The 20,759-nt window shown below is 40.5% G+C and overlaps 1 protein-coding gene across 1 annotated transcript in view; it reads right to left on the reverse strand.

Annotated features, from left to right (window-relative positions):
• ABTB2 (ankyrin repeat and BTB domain containing 2) overlaps positions 1 to 20,526 on the reverse strand; it is a 136,095-nt gene extending 115,569 nt beyond the window's left edge. The window contains exon 1 of the mRNA XM_030038799.2: positions 19,298 to 20,526. Coding sequence (XP_029894659.1) covers positions 19,298 to 20,162 — 865 coding nt within the window. The 5' untranslated portion in view covers positions 20,163 to 20,526. The remainder of the gene's footprint in view (positions 1 to 19,297) is intronic.
• Positions 20,527 to 20,759: the final 233 nt, after the last annotated feature.

Here is a 20,759-nt window from a genome sequence, read left to right on the forward strand (position 1 = left end):
TTAAGTAGCTCACTACAGTTACTTGGGTTAATATAAAATACTGAAGCACAGTTAACCTCTGGCATTTTAGCATTCTATATAGAGCCATTTCTTTGGGTTTCACATGGCAGGGTGTAACTAATAAACGCAACATTAGAATACTATTTTAATCATTTTTGGAACTAAAAGCAGAGAAGAACTAGAGAGTATTTCAGTATAATGGACAACACCACCTCATTTATTCTCTAGCTTATAGGGGGGTTTGCTGCTTTCTGGCTACTGCATTGAGTATTCAAAACTGATTGCCAAGAGCTTGAGCAAACAACCTTAGTGAGGTCATTTCTGGGTAGCAATTTCACAGAGGGTTTACTTCAATTAGAAAAAGACACACATGAATTTGTATGTAGGGAACAAGTTTCCTCTTGCTACTAGCAAACCCAATTTAGTTACACTACTCAAGACAGGAGAACACCATTTTCTGGGGTATACCAATATTTGCAGTCTATACCTCATTGCTAAATAAAATGTATTAGTCAGGATTATCTCTGCTGACATTTCCAGAGTTTCCAAGTAAGTCAAAAAGATGTCTCTACTCTCTTTTTCCATCAGTACTGCCAGCCTCAGAGGGGACCCTGCATCCAGAACTGATAGTGCCGGCTAATGAGATCCAGCCTCTTTGAGGAACGTTTCAGCATAATCTCAACATTTTCACATAAGAGAAAAATGACAAGTCTGATCAGTTATTTTTACTAATTACTTTATGAGCTCAGGTTTTGTTAAGAGCTTTGTTCAAGAGCTGAACAAGGTTAATGCAGAGTAACTGTCAGTGTCCTGGTCTCCACCCCACTCTTCACAAGTTTATAACCTAGAAGTAAAATACATGAAAGATGGAAGAAAAGGGAAGAAAAGCAGTGTGGGTACACTGAAACTTGCACAGTCACCAGCATTGTTATTTTAATTGGCATAAAGCTCTCTTCAACTGCTTCCCTATATATTATTAGTCCGTTAATTTTTGTAGGTGATGTTCTGTTTTTAAGGGTTATATAAGGCTAAGACATAATCCTGTACCTGTTTCCTGGCAGCTGGTATAAGGGAGAAGGGGCAGCTAGTGTTTACAGCCACGTTTTCCAAAAAAACATCGAATGAGTCTCTCATTCATGAACGCTCCACATCATAATGCAGTAGATAAACTAAAATATTCGCTTCTCAGTTCTCTACTTACATAGAGCAGAGTGACTCAATTTTCCAAGCACATATAGGCAGCATTCATGTAAGTGACTGCAACTTTAAAAAGGGCAGTCAGTGATAAAGAATGACAACAAACCTAAGTCTGTAGTCTGCTATAACCAACAGATCCTACTTTCCCATCTCCTAAACTTAAAATGATTAGGCAGGTTGTGCCTTCAACACTGGTTGTGGGGAACGAGGGAAAAAAAAAAAAAACCAAACAAAAAACCCACTGAAACCTGAGACTAGATCTCAGGCAGAAGCAGACCTCAGGCCAGACTTCAAACTCTTGATTTTAAAGGTGTCTGGCAGTGAAAATACTGATATTCTCATACGCTGCAATAACATTGATACCATAGCTCTAACTCAGTTGAGAGAGCTAAAGGAGTTTGCAAGAAGCATGTAGCAATGTTTGACTGCCACGCAAAAGACTTCGGGGATATTTTGTTGGTTTGGTTTTGTTTGGGGGATTTTTTAATTTCTTTTTTTTTTTTTTTTAAACATCAGAAATAGTTTTGACTGTACAAATTGCTACAAGGGAACTCAAGAATCACTGCTTGTGGTAGCAAGAAGCTCACTCTGTAGTGATGAAGTCATTTCTCTTTGGAGACTCCCCAGAGCAAGGGATGTCTCAGTTTCGTGCTCTGGCAGGAAGAAAATTCTGCATTGGAAGCCTCTCTTTTCCCAGACTTGTTCACCGTGCACAAAGCCACAATCTTGCTCACTACGGTCTGTCAAGTCTAGGACTTCAGCAATACCAGGACATGTTGTCCCTCTCCAGGAGAGAAAGCAACAGTAATTGCAAGTGGTAAGCCTGGACCCAATCGGTCTGGGCTCATTCTTGCTTTTGCCACAGAGTAGTCATACGATACTTCATCCTCACACGCTTTTTTCTGTCCAACTGCACTGCAAGTGTCCTGGCCCAAAGATGATGCCTAATAAAGTGTTGGTATCCAAGCCAGGGCATGCATGCTCCGAAGACAGGGTTTCCAGGTGTTTCTCTAGTACAAACAACAGATCATTAAAGATCAGGTGACACTAACATACAATGTGAGGCATTCTGTAAGTGACAGGGGACATGACAGCCACTGACAGCTAAGTATGAACGTGTGGTCACAAGTGACGTAACGCACTTGTTTGTGAAGTTCTTTCATTCACTGAACTTTAGAAGCGCTACAAAAGGTTAGAGGCATCATTAGCTTCATTTCATACATGAATTAAAAACAGACAGAGAGAGAGAGAGAGAAAAAAAAAAATATATCACATGGCCAGAAAGCTGTACAACAGCTCAGTACTACAGAGAAGCCAAGTCTTCAGAAACCAGACAGGAGTCAGAAAACCTGGGATTGCCAACCGCTTTGGAGAGAGCCTCCCGATCGCTGCCTCCTCTTTGCCACACTTCCACCGCCTCATCTGTGGAGCTCTGCCACTGCTCCCCTGCACTCTGCCTGGGCAGAATTCCACAGCAGTTTCTAACCAGAAAGGCCTTTCTGCACTCAAGGTGAGGTGGAGATGATAGTAGACCACATAATATACAGTACTGTATTATGCATACAGTATTCATTTGGCAGAATGATAATGAGCAGCTAATGCAGGAGCTGATACTGGGGTCCATATTGTTTAATAGCTTCACAAACAGCCTCAGCGAGTTTGTGGGTAACAGTGTTTTAGGCTCCCCACTTCAAGAGGGATGTGGATAAACTGCAGAGAGACCAGCAGGGTCTCTGCCTGAAAATGGTCAGGGACCTACAGAGCACAGCCTTCAAGGAGAGGGTGGGGGAGCTGGGCTTGTATAGGCTGGCTATAAGGACGTTAAAGGCCAATTTAAAAGAAGCCTACAACTATTCGAAGGGTAGCTACAAAAATTATGGAGTCAAATTCTTCTCAGGAGCACCACATGGTGTGCCAAGCCAAGGGCACTGGCCACAAACTGTGGCTTGGGAGGCTTAGGCTGGACATTTGGAGAAACTTCTTCATTAAAAAGTGAGCAGGCTGCTCACAGAGGCTAGGGGATCCACCACACGGATGTTTTCAAGATTTAGAGAGGCAAAGCCATCGCTTACCTGATCTAGTTCTGGCAGGAGTCCAACTATGGGTGGGAGATTGGACTAGACAACCTCCAGGAGCTCCTCCTAACCAGCATTTCAGTGATTCTAATGGGACCAAGTAGTTATGCAGTGCAGTCAAGATTTCCAGCTCCCAAAGTATTCATTTATATTCCTCTTCCCACCCTTTCTTGGGTCTAATTCATAAGCTCACAGTACTTTCACAATGAATGAATCAAAGATACTTAAAAAATAAAAAAAAACCAAAACAATAAGCAGTGAAATGCTAGCCCATGCAACTTCCCTGAAGTCAGCGGGGATGCTGAATCTAACAGAGCATGTATCCGTGACATTAATGAAAAAAAAAAAAAGCCTACGAGATATATCTATATGAAACACTTCATTCTTGTCTTAGTGCTGCTTTGTATTAGTTTGTTGCAAGCTGAGGAAAAGACAGGGGCAAAGGGAGGGAGGAAGCACATAATTCACTGCCTATAAAAACAAACCTAATATTCATTAAAGGCCTGAGCATTTTCAGCAGAACCAAATACTTAAGCAATGCTTAATGCCTTCAACACCACTGCCTGCTCTGTCTGAATGTTGTTACCAAAGAGCAGCTGATTACTTGCATTAGGAAGCTGAGGCCAAAGAATAATGTCTCCCAAAGCAGCCAACTGGGAAAAGAAAAATTAAAAAAAAATAAAAAAAATAAAAATCTGTGAACAGCTGTGTGATTGCTGCACAACAGTTGTGGGAAAGCAGTGCAATAAGGTCAGATTCTGATCCATTACATCACTGTATATTGAGACAAGCTCTCTTGCAGACAGAAGCCATTATAGATGTAAAATAAGCTTCAAGTCCAGTCCACAATCTGTACGATAGACAGCAGAATACAGCTCATTAACATAGCTACATGAATGCCATTATTCAGACAAAATTGTTACTATGTTGCTCTTGACCTCAGCTACTCACTGTGCCAAGCCATGCGTATTTTAAGAGAAGACGCAATTCAGACCCCAAGAGATCTCATTCTGGTTCACCTCATATGCTTCTACTAACTGTTACATCCAATTAAGGCCGCCAGTTTTACGAACTACTATATATTAAAGAACACCACAAACCTGACTGTACCCTCCCAATAAAATGAAAATGCTGGTTGAGTACCTTCCTTAAAAGCTGAATGAAAGCTTGATCCTGTAGTTATGATTACATTTCGGTTTGCAGGAATAGACAATTGTATTATGTTCCTATGCAATCATAGAGCAGGTTTCTGACCAAATCATTCAATCTTTTTGAAAAGTCATCTACTGACTCCTTCCTCCATCTCAAAACTAACCTAAGTTTTAATGGTTGATCCATTTACTCACAGTACTCAAAAATCTCTGCAACAAGTTAACATGATTATAATGTAGTAAGCTCTTCTGATACCATCAGGACTACACAGGGGGTTTAAGAAAGACACTTTGCCAAGGAACTTAAGAGTCTAAATACAGAATAAGTTCTCTTGTAAAATGAGCATTGGGATTTTTGAGGGAATGGGAGATGGAGAAGTTGGTTTGTTTATCTTTTTTTCCCTCCTGAAAGACTTGCAGGAAAGTGAGGGCTTTTGTGTTGGCAAGGCTTGAACAAAGAGAAGAAGCCACTATCCCAGGACAAAAATTTACACATGGCAACTATCAAACAAGATGGAGAGTTCACAGCAGTTCTTTATTTGTGCAGATATTTATACAGCCACCTTCTACTCAAAAAAAAACCAAAACAAACAAACAAAAAAAATCAGTAAAAGGAGAGCCAATACTTCAACAAGAATCCATTTTGGTTTTGCTCCCTATTGTAACTTAATTTAATGCTCTCAACCTGTAGATCTGAATACGTAACATATTTCTTAGCATCCCTGGCATACTAAAATGAACAATAGATGCAAGAAGTTTTTTTAAATAATAAATTAAGGTCAAGCTCAGTGATTAATGGGTTCTTTAATATGTTATGCTGATTTTGTTCCAAAATAAGCAGCTGCTTTATATGAACTGCTTCACTTCTCTTCAACAGCAAATCACAAAAAGTAGAAGAAATCACTCCCACACGAGTCTTTTAAAGCTCACACTGTTCATCACACAAGCCCAGAAAGTAACCTGTTGTCCCTGAACAACAGAAAAGCGTCCTCAGATGAACCAGTCCTATACAATGAATACTATACATTTTTACAGATATTCACTGAGCAAGCTCCTCAGTAACAGTTAAGAAAATAGCAAGGTTCGGAAAGCAATTGATTCTTAATTCATATCCATATTCAGACCCAAAAGTCAAATGAGAATTTGTCTATCAATCCCTAATGAAGACAAATCAAATACAACTTTTCTGTCGCCTTCTAGAAATCACTATGGGTGACAAAGTCAGATTAAGCCAGCCCATGCAAGCTTCATGAATATTTTTAATCAAGAAATATTGTATCTCCCCCCACAACTGGCTCAAGAGACTTGACAACAAAAGATCTTGTACCTCTAAGCAAAACACAGATTGAAAATACAAGTGACAGTAGCTTCTCACAATTGTGGAATATCAGAAGGAGCTATAACCCACAACAGATTGTTCAAATCAGCCTTACTCAATCACTCAAGGACTTTTGTTATATACTCTCATCGGAGAAATACTTGGCAGTGTCCACATGTAAATCAGCAGCAGCTTTTTGGATCACCTCTTTTAATGTAGAATCAGCTCAAACTTTTCAGAATTGTGATGTTTCGCTAGAACGCTTTTCAGAAATACAATGCGCTGCTAAAGACTCAGACAGATGGCTTGGCTGAGACAGTTCGCAATTTGAAAATTGTCTCCATTCAGATTTTATTTAGAATAAAAAATAAAAATCAGCAAGTCTTTTCAAGATTATATTACGCATAAAAAAGCAGCAGTTACTGGAAGATACAGGGTCATGAAATAGACTGCCTCATTCACTGATCCCAGCCCCAGGGTTAAATGCTACCTAAATTATTTGATTTTTAAATGGGATTAATTGGTAGCTTCAGTCTCATTCTTGGCAGATACATCACCACTGCATCCAGCAATATTTGGCACTGTAACACACAGACCTCACCTTACTCTTGTTCACAGTTCCATTCTTCCATGCAGCTGAAAAGGGACTACATGCACAACTAAGGCAAGGAGGAAGCAGTTCTTACACCCAGATAAAAGCTATGGTTGAAAAATGCCCGGAGAACCAACCGCTCGCTTGTATAGTTCCCTTCAGTTAGAATTAAAAACCACAGATGAGCCTGCGAGAAAGAGTTTTAGTTCAGGTTTTTGCCACAAGAAGTTTGCTGAGCTCCTATTCTGTCAGTCCAGAATGTGGCACTAGCATGACACTCAGTGTTGTTTTGTTGTTATTTTTCAGTAAAGGAGCATCTTCTATGCAAAAATGAAATTAGAAACTGATGGAGAAATTATTCTCTCCCATCATCTGTCAAGGGAGCATAAGCTGACTGGTAGTACACTACTCTTTAGACACACTGGAAGCTTTGCAAACAGTGCAGTTCATTACCCATAGATTATTATGCTTAGTCTCAAGTCACCCCAGTATTCCATGTTTCAACCCACACTTCAAAGAAAATACATTGATAACTCCGACCCTACGATCCACCCAGCGCTAGAAAGCAATCCAGCTCCGCTAACCAAACATCTTCTGCGTCCCAGTCTCTTGGCAGATCGTACACAGAGCTTCCCACAGCTATACTTTGGACTCTGTATGTTTGATTAGTACACAGAACCCAGGCCTCGTTCCCTGAAAACAAAACCAAATCCCAAAGCGTGGTGAGTCCCAGGACAGAAGCAGAGGCAGGGGGCTGCTCTTTTGTCTGATGTGCCAAGACAAAACTTTCTGCGGTTACTTCACGTGTGTCAGGGGCCTGATTCTCCACTGCTTTAGTCTTCTTTCAGAACAGCGTGGCCAATTAAGCGAGGGTTGAATCGGGCCCCTCATCTATAAATGGATCATTTGAAGTTATACACGTTACTTTACATGGAAAAAATTCAAGCTTTTAAAAAAATGAGCATATAAAATATAAAAAGACATTTAAAGCGCGTGCGCACGCACACACACGCACAAGCCAGGTTTACTTTGCACTGCCTGTTCAGTAGAACAGATAGCCTGTTCTCTGACTCTCTTTTAACTGCAAACCTTATACTAGCTGTGTATATTTTGGACCCTTTCCCATCCTACCATGATTTCCTGTCTGAGTCTGCAACCCATGGCAACAGCAGAAAATTGGAGTGCAGGCTTTGCAGATGGTGGTAGGCCAAATGCCCTGTGCCAATTTAGTATCTTCTTCCATAACATACGCATTATCTAAGTCTTGGCTATCTGGCAAGAGTTACCTTCGTGCTAATAAATGATATTCATTTTAATTATAAATCGTGCTTGCCTGAGCGAAGCTCTGGCCTTCTGCAGTGAATATAAAAACCCACAATCTTACATATACATCATCGTACTATAAAAGGGAAATTATATTCTGAACTGCTGTCAAGGTAGAAGAAAATTCACACAGTTTTATCACTCAATTCCAGCAGGTCACAGGTCACTGTGACTGTTTAAAAACAAAGCAAAACAGTCCCCTCCCTAAATTTATTGATGTGCAGCACATACATCATCCTACAAAATACCCTATGACAAAAGCTGCATTTCCACATGTCCACAAGAAAAATATGAGACCCAAGATTATAATACACAGGGAAAAGGCGCCAGAAACAATGGCAGTGTTGCTTTCCATTGGGAAATGTAGTGTTAAACATGAATCTTCCTTAAGTAGCGTTAATAAGAGATTCTGCATCTGGCATTGCCCTGAGAGAATGGGGCTGGGGGGGAAGGACACACATTTTTCGAGGAATAATATTAACAAGAACGTACCAGTCACCCACATCGTACTCACTACAAAAACTGCTCTACAAAACCACCTCAGCGTATAGATGCTTTAAATCCCTCCTCCTCCCCGCACACACGACAGGACGTCCAGGTTTTCCATGGAATGAACGGTCACCATCAAAGCTTCTCCCACCTCGAGGTGTAAAGCCCTTAAGTTTATTACAAAGTACTAAAATAAAACTACCTCAGACAAACACATGGATTCAATCCAAGTGATTACAGCAGAAGGGCCCAGGCAACTGCTTCAGCAAGAATCCAGTCTTTTCTGATAAGCAAAATCATTCCTTTGCTATTGTAAGGAATTACAGACTAAAATCCGTAAGCCACTGCTTTATTCCATAATGAAACCCTCTGGTCCCTCAGCACTAGTAAATAAGCACACTGTATTTTTTCCCCTTGAGTCTAGTTCACAACTCTGATCCGTTTTCTTGACTTTCTCTTCTTCTACCTACACCACACCAGGTAGAACCATTATTCAGAACTCAGAGATTCACAAACCTACTCTGTATACCAATCAAAACTCCATTAAAGCTAGTGGAAGTGATTCCTTTGGCTCCAGCAAGATTAAACTTTAAGGTAAGCAGCACTTCTCGCACGGATTCCGAGCTTGCTTTCAGTAGCACTTCATTGACAACAGTTCTGACAAGTTTCCTACTCGTTGATCTTACTGTCATCACCCTGAAGTGTAAGTTCAAACAAAACTGATACTCACTCCAGCTAAAATTTCCACATATATTGCCACAGCATAAGAGAACTTTTCATAACACTTCTTGAAAAAAAGAAAAAAAAAAATCGAGCCCATAGACAAGCTTTAGAAGTCTTTATATATTCACAATAGAATGAAACAGTTTATTAAAAACAACTAATAAAGATATTATGTCTTGATTGCCAACTGTTATAATTTTCCATCTTCTTCTCCCCACTGTTAAACTATCACTTCAGTGAAAATACTCAAAGACACCTTGTAAATTTGATATAACTACTTAAAAGTACCAGAAACCATACTAAGACCATAATAAAACTGTATCAGTTCAACTCCGGAGCAATTTTTATGATCTCTAGACTAAACAAAACTGCCGGTGCAAGTTGAGCACAAAAACAGGGTGGGGGGTGGAGGGAAGATAACATTCAAACCAAAGACCAGAAATTCAGTGTGCAATTAACCAGAGACATCCACCCCCACAGAGGAAATACATTTCATTATATATTATCTCTTATATTATTACAACATACATACATCCCTAACGTTTTGGTTAAACCTGTGGTATTATCTCCGGAAATTGCACAAAAACTGAAAAAGAAAGAAAAAGGAAACCTCTCAACCATTTGTGACGCAGAAACGGATGAGCACTTCTGAGGACAAATTTACAGTCTGCACCAGCCCATTAATGTTTCTCATGATGCGTGTAACCAATTCTTCCCAAATTCAGCACACAATAAAACACTCCAAAAAGACACCTCTGAAGTCAACACTCCAGCGTAATGGTACGCAGAGGAGTGCTCTCTGCCCGCACGTGTGCGTACCTACCACAGAAACTCCACACCTGCTCGTGTCCCTGTTCCACACAAGCCACAGCAGCATCCTGACACTGCTTCCTCACCCATCAGGGAAGGCTGAGACACACTATTTCGGGTTAAGAGAGGCTGCAGGACCATCAGCGGATCATCCAAGCGGAATCAAAGTTAAAGATGAGTGAACTGTCTAAAAGCAACTAGAAGAGCAGGGGTTTGCTTTCAGCTACTAGGTTTGACATGAGTCTGTGCTGCATGGAGTGTTGGGCAATCATTTAAATAAAACAAGCAAACAACAAATTGAATTCTTCTAAATTTTATTAAAACATCAAAAATCCAAAACAGTTTGAAGAAAGAATGAGGTGCAACTGGCCTAATTCCCTACTTTAGCTGTTTGCCAATATTCAACTTTTGCCCTTCAGCTGAAAGAATAGTGTGCTTTATTCACGAGCAATAAAATACAAATATTAGAAGAAAATCTATTCACTGCCATCTTGGAATTAATCAGGAAAGAAACCAGAGCTATATAGGATAAAGAAAATAATAGATAATTATGCCTCTGCATGTTTATCTTTTTAATGTCTAAGTCCCAGCATAAACATGCAGTCATATTTTCTTCTTTATTCTCCATGTCCCAGGCAACAGACTGCAGATTGGGCTAGAAATGAAAGTAACAGAAGTATCCAACGTGGACTGTAATTTTATAAACACTAAAGAATAGGACAAACAGATTATGTCTTCAGTAGTGTTCCTTTCCTCTCATCCCTGAAATATCATAAACAACATTTACTTTGATCTCGAATAGCCCCAGAGCAAATTTATCAGTTGTTAGTCATAAATCTACATGCATGAACTGAAGAGCTGGTCTGAAATGCTTATTTGGCTTCAGCTCTTAGTCTCTATCCCATGATTATACCACAAATATCCTTCATCATCTCAAGCAGTTTGGTGTCACTACACAAAAACTACAGCAATTACTTAAGCACATTTTCCACAGTTTTCCTCTTTTTTGCTTATGTCAAGACTTTTTCAGTTTTTGGACAGGGAGAGCCAAATGCAGTCTCCTGATATACTGGTGTGGCACTGTCACACTACCAAAAAAGTGTCACTTTAGTCACCTGGAAACTTCTCTAGCCTTCTTCTATGTTTTGGTTTTTTTTTGTTTTTTTTTTTTTTAATAAAATAATAATAAGAAAAATAATCAGGGCTTAGACTTCAATTTCACTTTCACAAACCGATCAAATAGCTGACTTGCTACTTGTGCATAAGATAAGCAAAGATGCATATTCTCAGTGTAAGACAGCACAGTTAGCGTAGAAAGCCTCACATGAAACACACAAACGATGTACACTGACCCAAGATGTTTAAGATGCTTTGCCTTCTACTGTTCCTATCAATCCAGAGCCTGAAAGCACTTTACACAGATGACTGAACACAACCTTGCAGCATCCTCCAGAAGCTGTTATTTTGCTCAATAAAGCAGGTTAAGTAGCCTGATGAACATCAAACAAGTTTTAAGAAAGAAATGGTCCAGGTGTAATAATTAAACAACCAGAACAAGACGGACAAGTGCTCAGGCTTAAAACTAACCTATGAGTTGTCTGGGTCAAACCCATACGAAGAACATTGGACAGCTTTTGCTTGGTCAACAGGAAGAACATTGAGAGCAGTCCCTGTGACCCGATTTAATGATTCTCACAGGTTACAGTCCACAATCTCAGCTCTGTTGAATGTCCATTTCAAAGAAATGTTTATTGTTAAGATCATAGTAAAGACCAATCCAAACAACCGCCTCCTCAAGGACCACCACAAAAAACATCAGCTAGACTATCGTTAATGAAATCACATCATTAAGTAACAGGTTTTGAGCAGATGAGGCGGAAGTTTACAATTCTAAGGGGCTTTCATCTGCAAGTAACACATAAGCAAGTAGGCTTTAATAGACAAGGATTTTATAGCTCAGAATTCCATTTAACTTGAATTGAAAGGACTGATCCTTAGTTTCCACTCCTGAAGACAGCAGCAGTTACAGCATACCCTTCCCTCAGAAGTTACTTTCACACTATTAATTCTATCCCACATACTCCACGCTTACAAAAGCTGCAACCACCACCCTAGCAGGCTGCAGGCAGACACTTTAATTACAGGTTGACGAACAACCCTCAGCTATGCCCTGCTCATAGCCGGCCTGTCCCAGCACTGGTCTTTCCTCCGTTCCAGTTGCCAAGCATACCAAGTCACACCCGCTGTAGCCAAACGTTTCTTAAGGACCAGAATGAGCTCACGGTTCCAGCTTGGTTTGTGACCTAAGTCAGAAGGCAAGTCTGGATGAATTTGGGTGAAAGGAACAAACCTTTCAGCATTTGGGGATCCTTTCCTCTTTCTATTATTGCTTTCTTGTGATAAGGCCTGCACTGCCAAAAAGAAGACTCCATTTAAAAGGGTCTCCAAACTCATAAACGCACAGCTTGGAATCCTTAAATTGATTTAGATGCTCTCAACAAGGTCCAGCAGTTTTTGGTTTGGGTTTGTTTGGGGTTTTGGGGGGGGGGGGGGGGGTTTTAAATGTAGCTCTTGTTGTGTAAGGGAAGGAATCAGAGTTCTGTTGAAATATTTTTGTCCCAATTTGTAAATTAAGAAAGCATGAGGCCACCACTGTACTGGTTTTACCATTGCCTCAGGCTTGCTTAGATCTAACCAAATGTCACGTTAGGCACTTATGTTCAAAATAACATGTAAATTAATCCCATTAAAAGAAGAGCATCAGAAGTTATTGGTTATATTCTTTTGTCGATCAGCCTGAATTCTCATAGTTCAACGTGAGCAAAGGGCCATCTCCTTCTGTTGACTACTGGTGGAGTAGAACTTAGTCAATGAGAGAGGTTTTTCTTAAAGTCCAGAGTGTAAGGCTGCAAAGTCCTGAGCCTGTAACAATGTGAAAATGTTTATAAACAAGGACCACATATATTGACTTGAAAAGCTTAGCACTGACTAAATGCAAAATGAGCGCCAAAATGTAAACAAAGAATTATTTTGATCTTGTTTCCAAACATTCAGAATACAGATTGCTGACGGATTTGCTGGGCACTGCTGAGTATCTAGTGGTTTTATTGTGTTTAGAAGCCTCTGTTTCTCTTCTTTTGAATTCTGCTGGCACAATGGACAAATTGCTCAAGATAAACACCTGTTCATTTTACTTTAAGAAAGGACAACATATCAACTTAGTGAAGATCACAGGATTAATAGTACCTTTGGCCTTATTTTTTCATCTTCTTGCATTGCTGTAAGATGAGCTCTTTTTAAAAATGAACTAACTTCTAGTTCAATATTAAGATCTTAGGTTTAAGCTTCCAAGTGCAAACAGGCACTTTTAAGCTTCAGTTCTTTAAGTGCTTGAGTCCTAAGCCCACGCGTCTGCAACTTGGTAATTGCATAGTAAGTGAATTTTATACAGTCTGTTGTAAATAGGTATGTTCAGTACTTTATTTCTTACATGTCATACAACAGAGGGCTTTATAAGCTTAAACATTTCCCTTGCAGTGTGGCATACCCATGCATTACCCATGCTAGGGAAACAGACAGAAAAATGAAACAGATAAGGAAGGAAGCTCTAAATGAACCATTAACTAGACTAATTGAATCATACCAGGTACATCAGCAGAAATAAATTATTACAACATGAAAACATTACAATAACATTAATAACCAAACAAGATTTTTCAGTGTAAAAAGATCTTTCATCTCAACCCCATTAATCAAAACACTACTTATTCAAAATTCACTGCCACCCTTTGTTACTATTGCATTTAGTTTTAGAAAAGCCCCAAATTAGGTAGAATTAAAGTTTCAAAACAGCTAGAATATATACAACATCCATGCACTGGTTGATTGCTGATCTCAAGAAAGAGGACGCAATTTGTAATGCTAGAGATCAGTTAGGGAAGTTCACTAACAACCATCAACTCTCCCCAGATCAGATGAGTTTAGGTTTCAAATCACATGAGAAATTAGATGGGGTACATGAAAAAAACACTCTGGTGGCTCAATTCAGAAAGACTAGCTGACTGTATGCTGCAAGACCTTCAAACTGGAAACGAGACAATTTAATTTCAATTATTCCAATATCAGAAGACATGTACATCAACCATATCACAATATTAAGAATATGAACACTCAAAGCTCATTCCTCATTTTCTGCAAACACACCAAAAAAACATTCAAGAGCACCACAAATATCCAAATATTGCACTGGTGTTCACTGCTAAACTTTGAGCTAAAGCAGCCTGATTTTTCATCTGAAAAATAATAATTAAAAAAACACACCACAAAAAAAACCCCCTGTTATAACTTAGGGTTTTACATACCAAGGATAAAATTCTGTCCTGGCCTCAACAGCATTGCTCAGTTCAAAGCCCTGGCTTTAGCAGTAACACCAGACTTCAGCCTCGACACAACAGATCACAGACTTTTCTCTCCAACAGGTTCCTTCTTCACAGGCCTAGCTCCTCAGTTTCACAGGGTTAAGCTGTCACCTACACCAATTCCACCTGAAATCCAAATATCAGCATTTGCTGCTAGTAGCTATATGCTGAGGGAGTTTCAGCACTTGCTCTTTAACCAACTGCATTGAAAGGACACGAGTTTTATTGCCATGGTGTAATATCAGCAATTTGAAGGATTAATTTAAGACAGCATTATTACTTCATTAATGAAGTTTTCCTTTACTATCACTAAATGAAATATATATACACACACACAAAAAACCCACTACAAGGGAAAAAAAAAATAGGCATTTTAGCTCTCCTTGATCTACCCTTTAACATAAGCAAGATACTTATCTGCAGATGTTTGTATTTTTTAATTGTGCATCTAGTGGTTTGCGTTTGTAGGAGAGGTGAGCATGTATATACAAGCACTAACATTTAGGCGTAAAGAATTTGTCCCTGTGGGTTTGTGGATATAAATCTAAGTTCTTGAATGTGTAGGAGTAGATGCACACAAGGTATGCTGGGGGTACATTTCTATGGAGGTGAACAAAGCCATAGTTCAAACAGGATCATAGCTATGACCAGCTCATCTAACATGGAAACCTGTGCGTAGGTCTACCATATTCCTGCCCGGGAATCCCCAGTAAGCAACGTTGCTTCAAACTACTGCTTCAGATATGACAACACAGAAGACAGAGGTGTGTGTTTGATTTTTTTTTTTTTTTAACAATTTGCAAACCCCCCGTGGTACTGCTGTACTAGCCTTGTATTTCTACTCAGCATAGTTTATAGATTGCATTTGCAGCTCTATTCCCCAAAATGCACCCTTCCAACATGCGTTTTTTTCCTGAATAGTTGCAAAGCTGATAGTGTATTAAAATTGATGAGGCTTTTTATGAGCATACCAGTTTGTTCAGTTCAGATAACAAAACGACATTCTATTTATTGAAATGTCATTATTTTTTTTCCGTGCTGGATTTCAGTACAGTACCATGACTATACTGAAATAAAATGTTATTTCAGACCATTTTGATAACTATAAAAAGGAATTTTTATAATGCCATAGCTCTAAAAATCCTCAATGTTAAAATCAGCTATAATTTTTAACCTATATTAGTGCAGTGAGAAATATAAAAGAAAATGGGGTTAGTTAGCGATACTAAATCCAAAGTCCATGCTTGATGCGTGGTAGGGTGTGCCGCAGTGTTTAGCATCAGAGAGTAGAAAATTCATCTCTGGTCTAATTTTATTGAGTCCAAATCACTCCCTCCCTCCCACAGTGAGGAAAGGTTACATGTTTCCCCCCTCAACCCCTTTCTAAGAAAAAGACACAAGTAGAGCTTATTTCAGACTCTGTTTCTACTGCTCATCAGCTGAGCAAACCAACAGGCTAATTTGTGGATTAGTTCCTCCACAGAGAACTTCAAGTGTTTCAGCTAAAAGATATGTGAAGAAACAGTGTTATCAAGTTAAATACCTCCCCACCCCCCCCCCCCCCCCTTTTTTTTTTTTGCAAAAACATCTGTCAACACTTGTATCTACAGAACACCAGGATGTGCTGATGCATTAAATAGCACAGCAGGTGTATTGGCTGTCACAGGAATGTTCAGCAATAACCATGTAGTTAAGTACAATGTAAGTGCTGTAGTTAATAGGACAATAATATCAAAATGTATTTGCAGTGCTGACAGTTCAGATTCTAATGAACCATGCACCAGTCAAACACAGGAACATCAAGTAAAAGAATCACACTTCCAAGGTAAGTTCATATTTCTCCTCATCTCCCAACAAACATTTTAAATGAGTAGATGCTAATATTCCAAATTAGCATGTCTCAAAATCCCTGTGAAACTACCGGATGCATTCTCTACTTTAACTGTATCAAACCAATGCATTTCATATACCCCCATGTAATTACAAACAGAAAATAAACCATTAATTCCAGTTTACACAACTTCCTTTTTTTTTTTTTTTTTTTACCTTCCAGTAGCTATGTTGTTTAGTAGCTGCTTATCATTTTCGCTGCTTTTGTTTCATTTTCTTTCTGGCTTGCGTTGCGTTATTTTTGCAACATTCCACCTAGACTCTGCCTAAAAAGACTTCACCTTTGGAGGCATTAACACATCCAGAGAGCTTTACAGAACTCCTTATGGCCGTAAGCTTAGATGACATTCCTCCTTCCAAGGCAGAAAGACTGTGTCCCAAGCATGAAGTCAGGACTCACGCTGACAGCAGAAAATGTCTCATAGAAGCAGCAAATAGTTGATTAAAGAACAGCCTTACAGAAATGGCAAATAAATAAGCAAGCCATAGATTATTATTTATTTAAAAATAATATTAAAATTCCCCTTAGGCATTTACACAGTTCTAAACTTTACCCTTCACACACCAGGTGCTGATTAAAACACATTTGTTACAATACAGAATACTACACTTTCAGCCTCCAAAGCCTTAAGAACAGTGACTGGACTATGGTCTTTGCTGGAAGCTTAGTCACTGAAGAAATACAGATCTAAACCTCAGTCTCTGAGACTTTATGAAGATTTATGTATTTACTTACTGCTTCTTAGACTCCAAAGCAGCATGCTATCCTGATCTAATAATGAAAATGGTATTCAATAGATCATAACGCCAGAAAGGTCCATTATGATAATCCAGTGCAATCTTCTGCATAGTACGCTGCCATGGATTTCATCCAGAGATTGCAATGCTTGACTGGAGTTAGAACTTAACCTCTAAGTGCTTTTTATCTCTAACATCAAACTCGGTGCTATAAAACAAAACCAACAAACATACGCCAAGTTCGCAACTTACAAGTACTCCATTAAAATGCTCTTACTATAAAAGAAACAAAAATGACAGTAAAGCAAGTTTTCCTGTTCCAGTTATTTTACTGCTTGTTCTAGCTCAGATTTAAATTAATGTGAAAGACAAGATCATTTGAAAGCACTGTGGAGAATGATGTGAATAGTCCTAATTTACAATTCCTACAGTGAGAAGAATAAAGAAGTTATTTCAAGCTTTTTTGCATCCATATAAAACCATTTGTGGTCTTACAACTCCAAGAAAAGCCATTTAGAAGATTCACTGACTTGTGTCTGGTAAAATACTAGTGACAGACTGTCACAGGAAATTGCAGGATACCTTCATGTGCAGTTTTATTCAATTTTCAGACTTCAAAAATGCATTCAATTATTGACAGAATTGATCTGAAAGACAGGAACAACAAAAGAAGCAACAGAAGCCAATCCTTCTGTGGCCAGTGACTGCTTGGTATTACACCATACAAGCGTTATCATAACTGACCATTTGGTGGTTTGAATATTTATAAGCATTTCCCTGCAGTCACTCATGTTTCCATTGAACACCAGCTTCCATTCATTCATTGCAATTTTTCCAAGAAGATTTTTCTTCAGAAAAAAAGAAAAAAAAAGCTCCCTGAGGAACTGACTCTTCCTCTCCATTTTAAACACAGAACCTGTGTAGCAGAAGCACAGAGCAGAGAACAGCTGAAGTGCATGTTTTACTTTACAGAACAACAATATTTTACTCCAGTTTCCCTAAATAAGGAACAAGAGAGGAAACCGAGTCCTCTTTTTGGACCTGGTGACAAATACTTCCATAGCATACAAAAAATTATGACAAGTGTTTTGGCAGAGGACAAGATATCCTCATACCTTTATAGTCTTCCATCTAAGAGCTTGTTGTTAAAAAAGTAGATGTCTATGTTTGACTTTTAGAGTTTACGTCTTGTACCAGTGCCAAGAGTACATCCCAAAGGGCTCTTCACATTTATTTCATATGCATTTAGTAACACTGTCAGTGGACAGAGGGCAGACAAAGTGCACAAGAGAGTTTTTGTGAGCACCCTAATAGCAGCCATCCTCTTACATTGTAATTTGAACCAGGCTGACCCAACAGGGACAGTCACTGCACCTATCTACTAGTGATCTGAATTGCGACATTATTGCTTTGGTAAAGGAGAACTGCAGGAAATCGATGCACCCAAGGAACAGAAGTTGAGTCACCCCTTCTCTGACAAAGTGCTTCATTACTAACATTCACCTAAGGTATATTTTTTCCTCAGAGAAAACCCACTCCTTTACTTGTCTCTCGTTATAAGATCATCTTTTGAAGAGGACCAGTCCACTGGGTTTTATAAAGAGTTAAATCAGAAAGGTATTAGGCATGGAATATCTGACCGTAACAATGAGGCCAGCAAAAGTCATGAAACTGTGTGTGGTACACAGCATAGTTTTCTAAATTGAATATTTCTCTAAATTTTCCATGGAAAAATATGGTACTCCTCAGTGTGACAATGCAAAATAAACAGTGCAGCTTCTTAACAGAACTGTCATGACTTAAGCCTTTCAAATTGCTCCTCAGTCTCATAGGAAGACGCCAACATTCCTCTATCTGCTTATTTGCTTAACTGTTCAAAAAGTCTGCTTTCTAAACAAATTACAGAGGTAAGTACCTTAATGCTATGTTATTCTCATTACTGAGGCACCATCCTACATACTCACTTTGGCAAGCCAAGCACAAGCTCTTGTTTATTGCACGGGTGAAATTACAATACAGGTTTCTGCTAAACTAGAAGGAAGTCCAAGTAACACGTAGTTATAAGTTTTTGCTCAGAAACTGAATGTTACTCTCACAGAGGGGGAAAAAAAAAAAAAAGTTGTTTTCCCTCTCCAGGCTGTATGTGGGAAAAGCATCTTTAAGATGAAACTGCAAGATACTCACTACAATATAAATTTTGTTTAAAAACAATAGTGGTATTTTCTGAAGAGCAGCTTATAAAGCACTTTTCATCTTATGGTTACAGAGAAGAATGTTTACATGCCAGTTACAGTAAAAACGCTCAAAACAGCAGCTGGTAGAAAGTCAGGAGACATTTGTTAGGACAACGGGGCTTGGTTTCCCACAGCCTCCGCACCTTTTATAAACTGGTACATCTTAAGAATAAAGCAGGATCATTCTTGCCTGGTAACACCGTCACGTCTGCTTGACGCACACAAAAACCACGACCAAGTTGCAATTCATATGAAAAGAAAAACCAAAAAAACCCCAAGTCCGTAGAAACCAACGATTTCACCGTAAAGCTTGCCGAAATCGTAAAAGCTGGGTCTTACCATTAGCGTTTTTCCCACAGATGAGATGCTCGTAAGGTTGCAACACTCCCCAAAGTTCAGCATCGTTGTTGATAACCATCTCCAGGGTTTCAGCCGAGATCTCCCCTCCTCCACCATCCGGGCTCTGACTTGCCAAAACCCTAGCCTTAATCTCTTCTACAAGGTTTTCCATGCAAGCGGTTAAAGAGATGGCTGCATATTCATGGATCCTAACCGAGATCCTAGTGTCCACCATCCACCTGAAAAACCTCCCCACTGAGAAGGTGAGGCCGCACCTAGCCGATTTACCTTTCCTCAGTCCGTCTCCAGCACTCATGCTGTAGAGAGAGAGCGCCTTGACAGTCGCCAAGACGCAGCTTTCCGACAACGACCAGCTCTGGATGAGCTTGATGGCGCTTTGCACCTCAAACCTGGTGCACTTGGAGTGCATCACGCTGAGGCGCTGAGCTTCCCTGGAGACCCTGATCAAGGCTCGCCTCAGTAGCTGCGAGAGCCGCCTGACAGCCTCCTGAGAAAAGGTTCTGGCGTTGCCATCTCCCTTCCCTTTTCTGAGAATTCTTCCAATGTCTTCATCAGTCCAAGGGTATTCCTCTAGATCCGGCAGCTTAGGACACTTGGAAAAGATATCTGCAACCTCGGGGTCTTCCGGCAGAACAGTGTTCACGGTATCCCAGCTGTTGTTCCTACTGTTCATCGAGCCCGAGTAATACCACCAGTTGCCTCTGTGCTGAGAAGAGGTGAAGGCTTGGGAGTTGGACTTGGAAGAAGAGAGACTAAGGGACCTGCAGGAATCCCCTGCCCCATAACCAGAGTCCAAAGTTAAATCCTCCAGGGTCTTCAGAGTAGAGCTGTATATCCCAGCCATAGGAAAGACGGGTTAAGCCAACCGCAAAGACCACGAAAGGTGAGGCCGGGTGGGGGGGGGGGGGGAAAGATCCCTCCTGCGCCTACCGAGCCAGAGCCGCCCGCCCCACCGGCGGCGAGGGAGGATTTACAGCGCAGCGGCGAGGAACCGCACGCCGGTTCCGCCGAGGGCCAGCTACCTCCATCCCGCAGGGAGGCTGCCCTCAGCCATCTTCTGCCTGGGGAAGGACGGTTGTGCAGGCAGCCGGCGGTCGAGAGCCGAGCCCCGCCGGGCAGGACCGGACCGAACCGGACCGAGCCGCCAAGTGCCCGGGCAGGTCGCGGGGCCCGCGGAGGGCTGAGGCGGCTGAGGCGGCTGAGGAGGGCTGAGGCGGCTGAGGAGGGCTGAGGCGGGCTCGGCGCGCGAGCCGCTCGGCGGGACACTTGGCGGCGGCTCCGACTCAACTTCGCCGCCGCGGGTCTGCCGGGCTGCCCGCACCGCCGCATGCAAATGAACTGCGAGGAGAAACACCAATCGGCGACGCCGATGGGGATAGTCTCCGCCAGTGAAATCCGAGCTGGGCGGGTAGTATGCAAATAACACCGGGCGGGGCGGGGA

This window comes from Aquila chrysaetos, chromosome 16 (genome assembly GCF_900496995.4).
Source record: "Aquila chrysaetos chrysaetos chromosome 16, bAquChr1.4, whole genome shotgun sequence".
NCBI lineage: Eukaryota > Metazoa > Chordata > Aves > Accipitriformes > Accipitridae > Aquila > Aquila chrysaetos.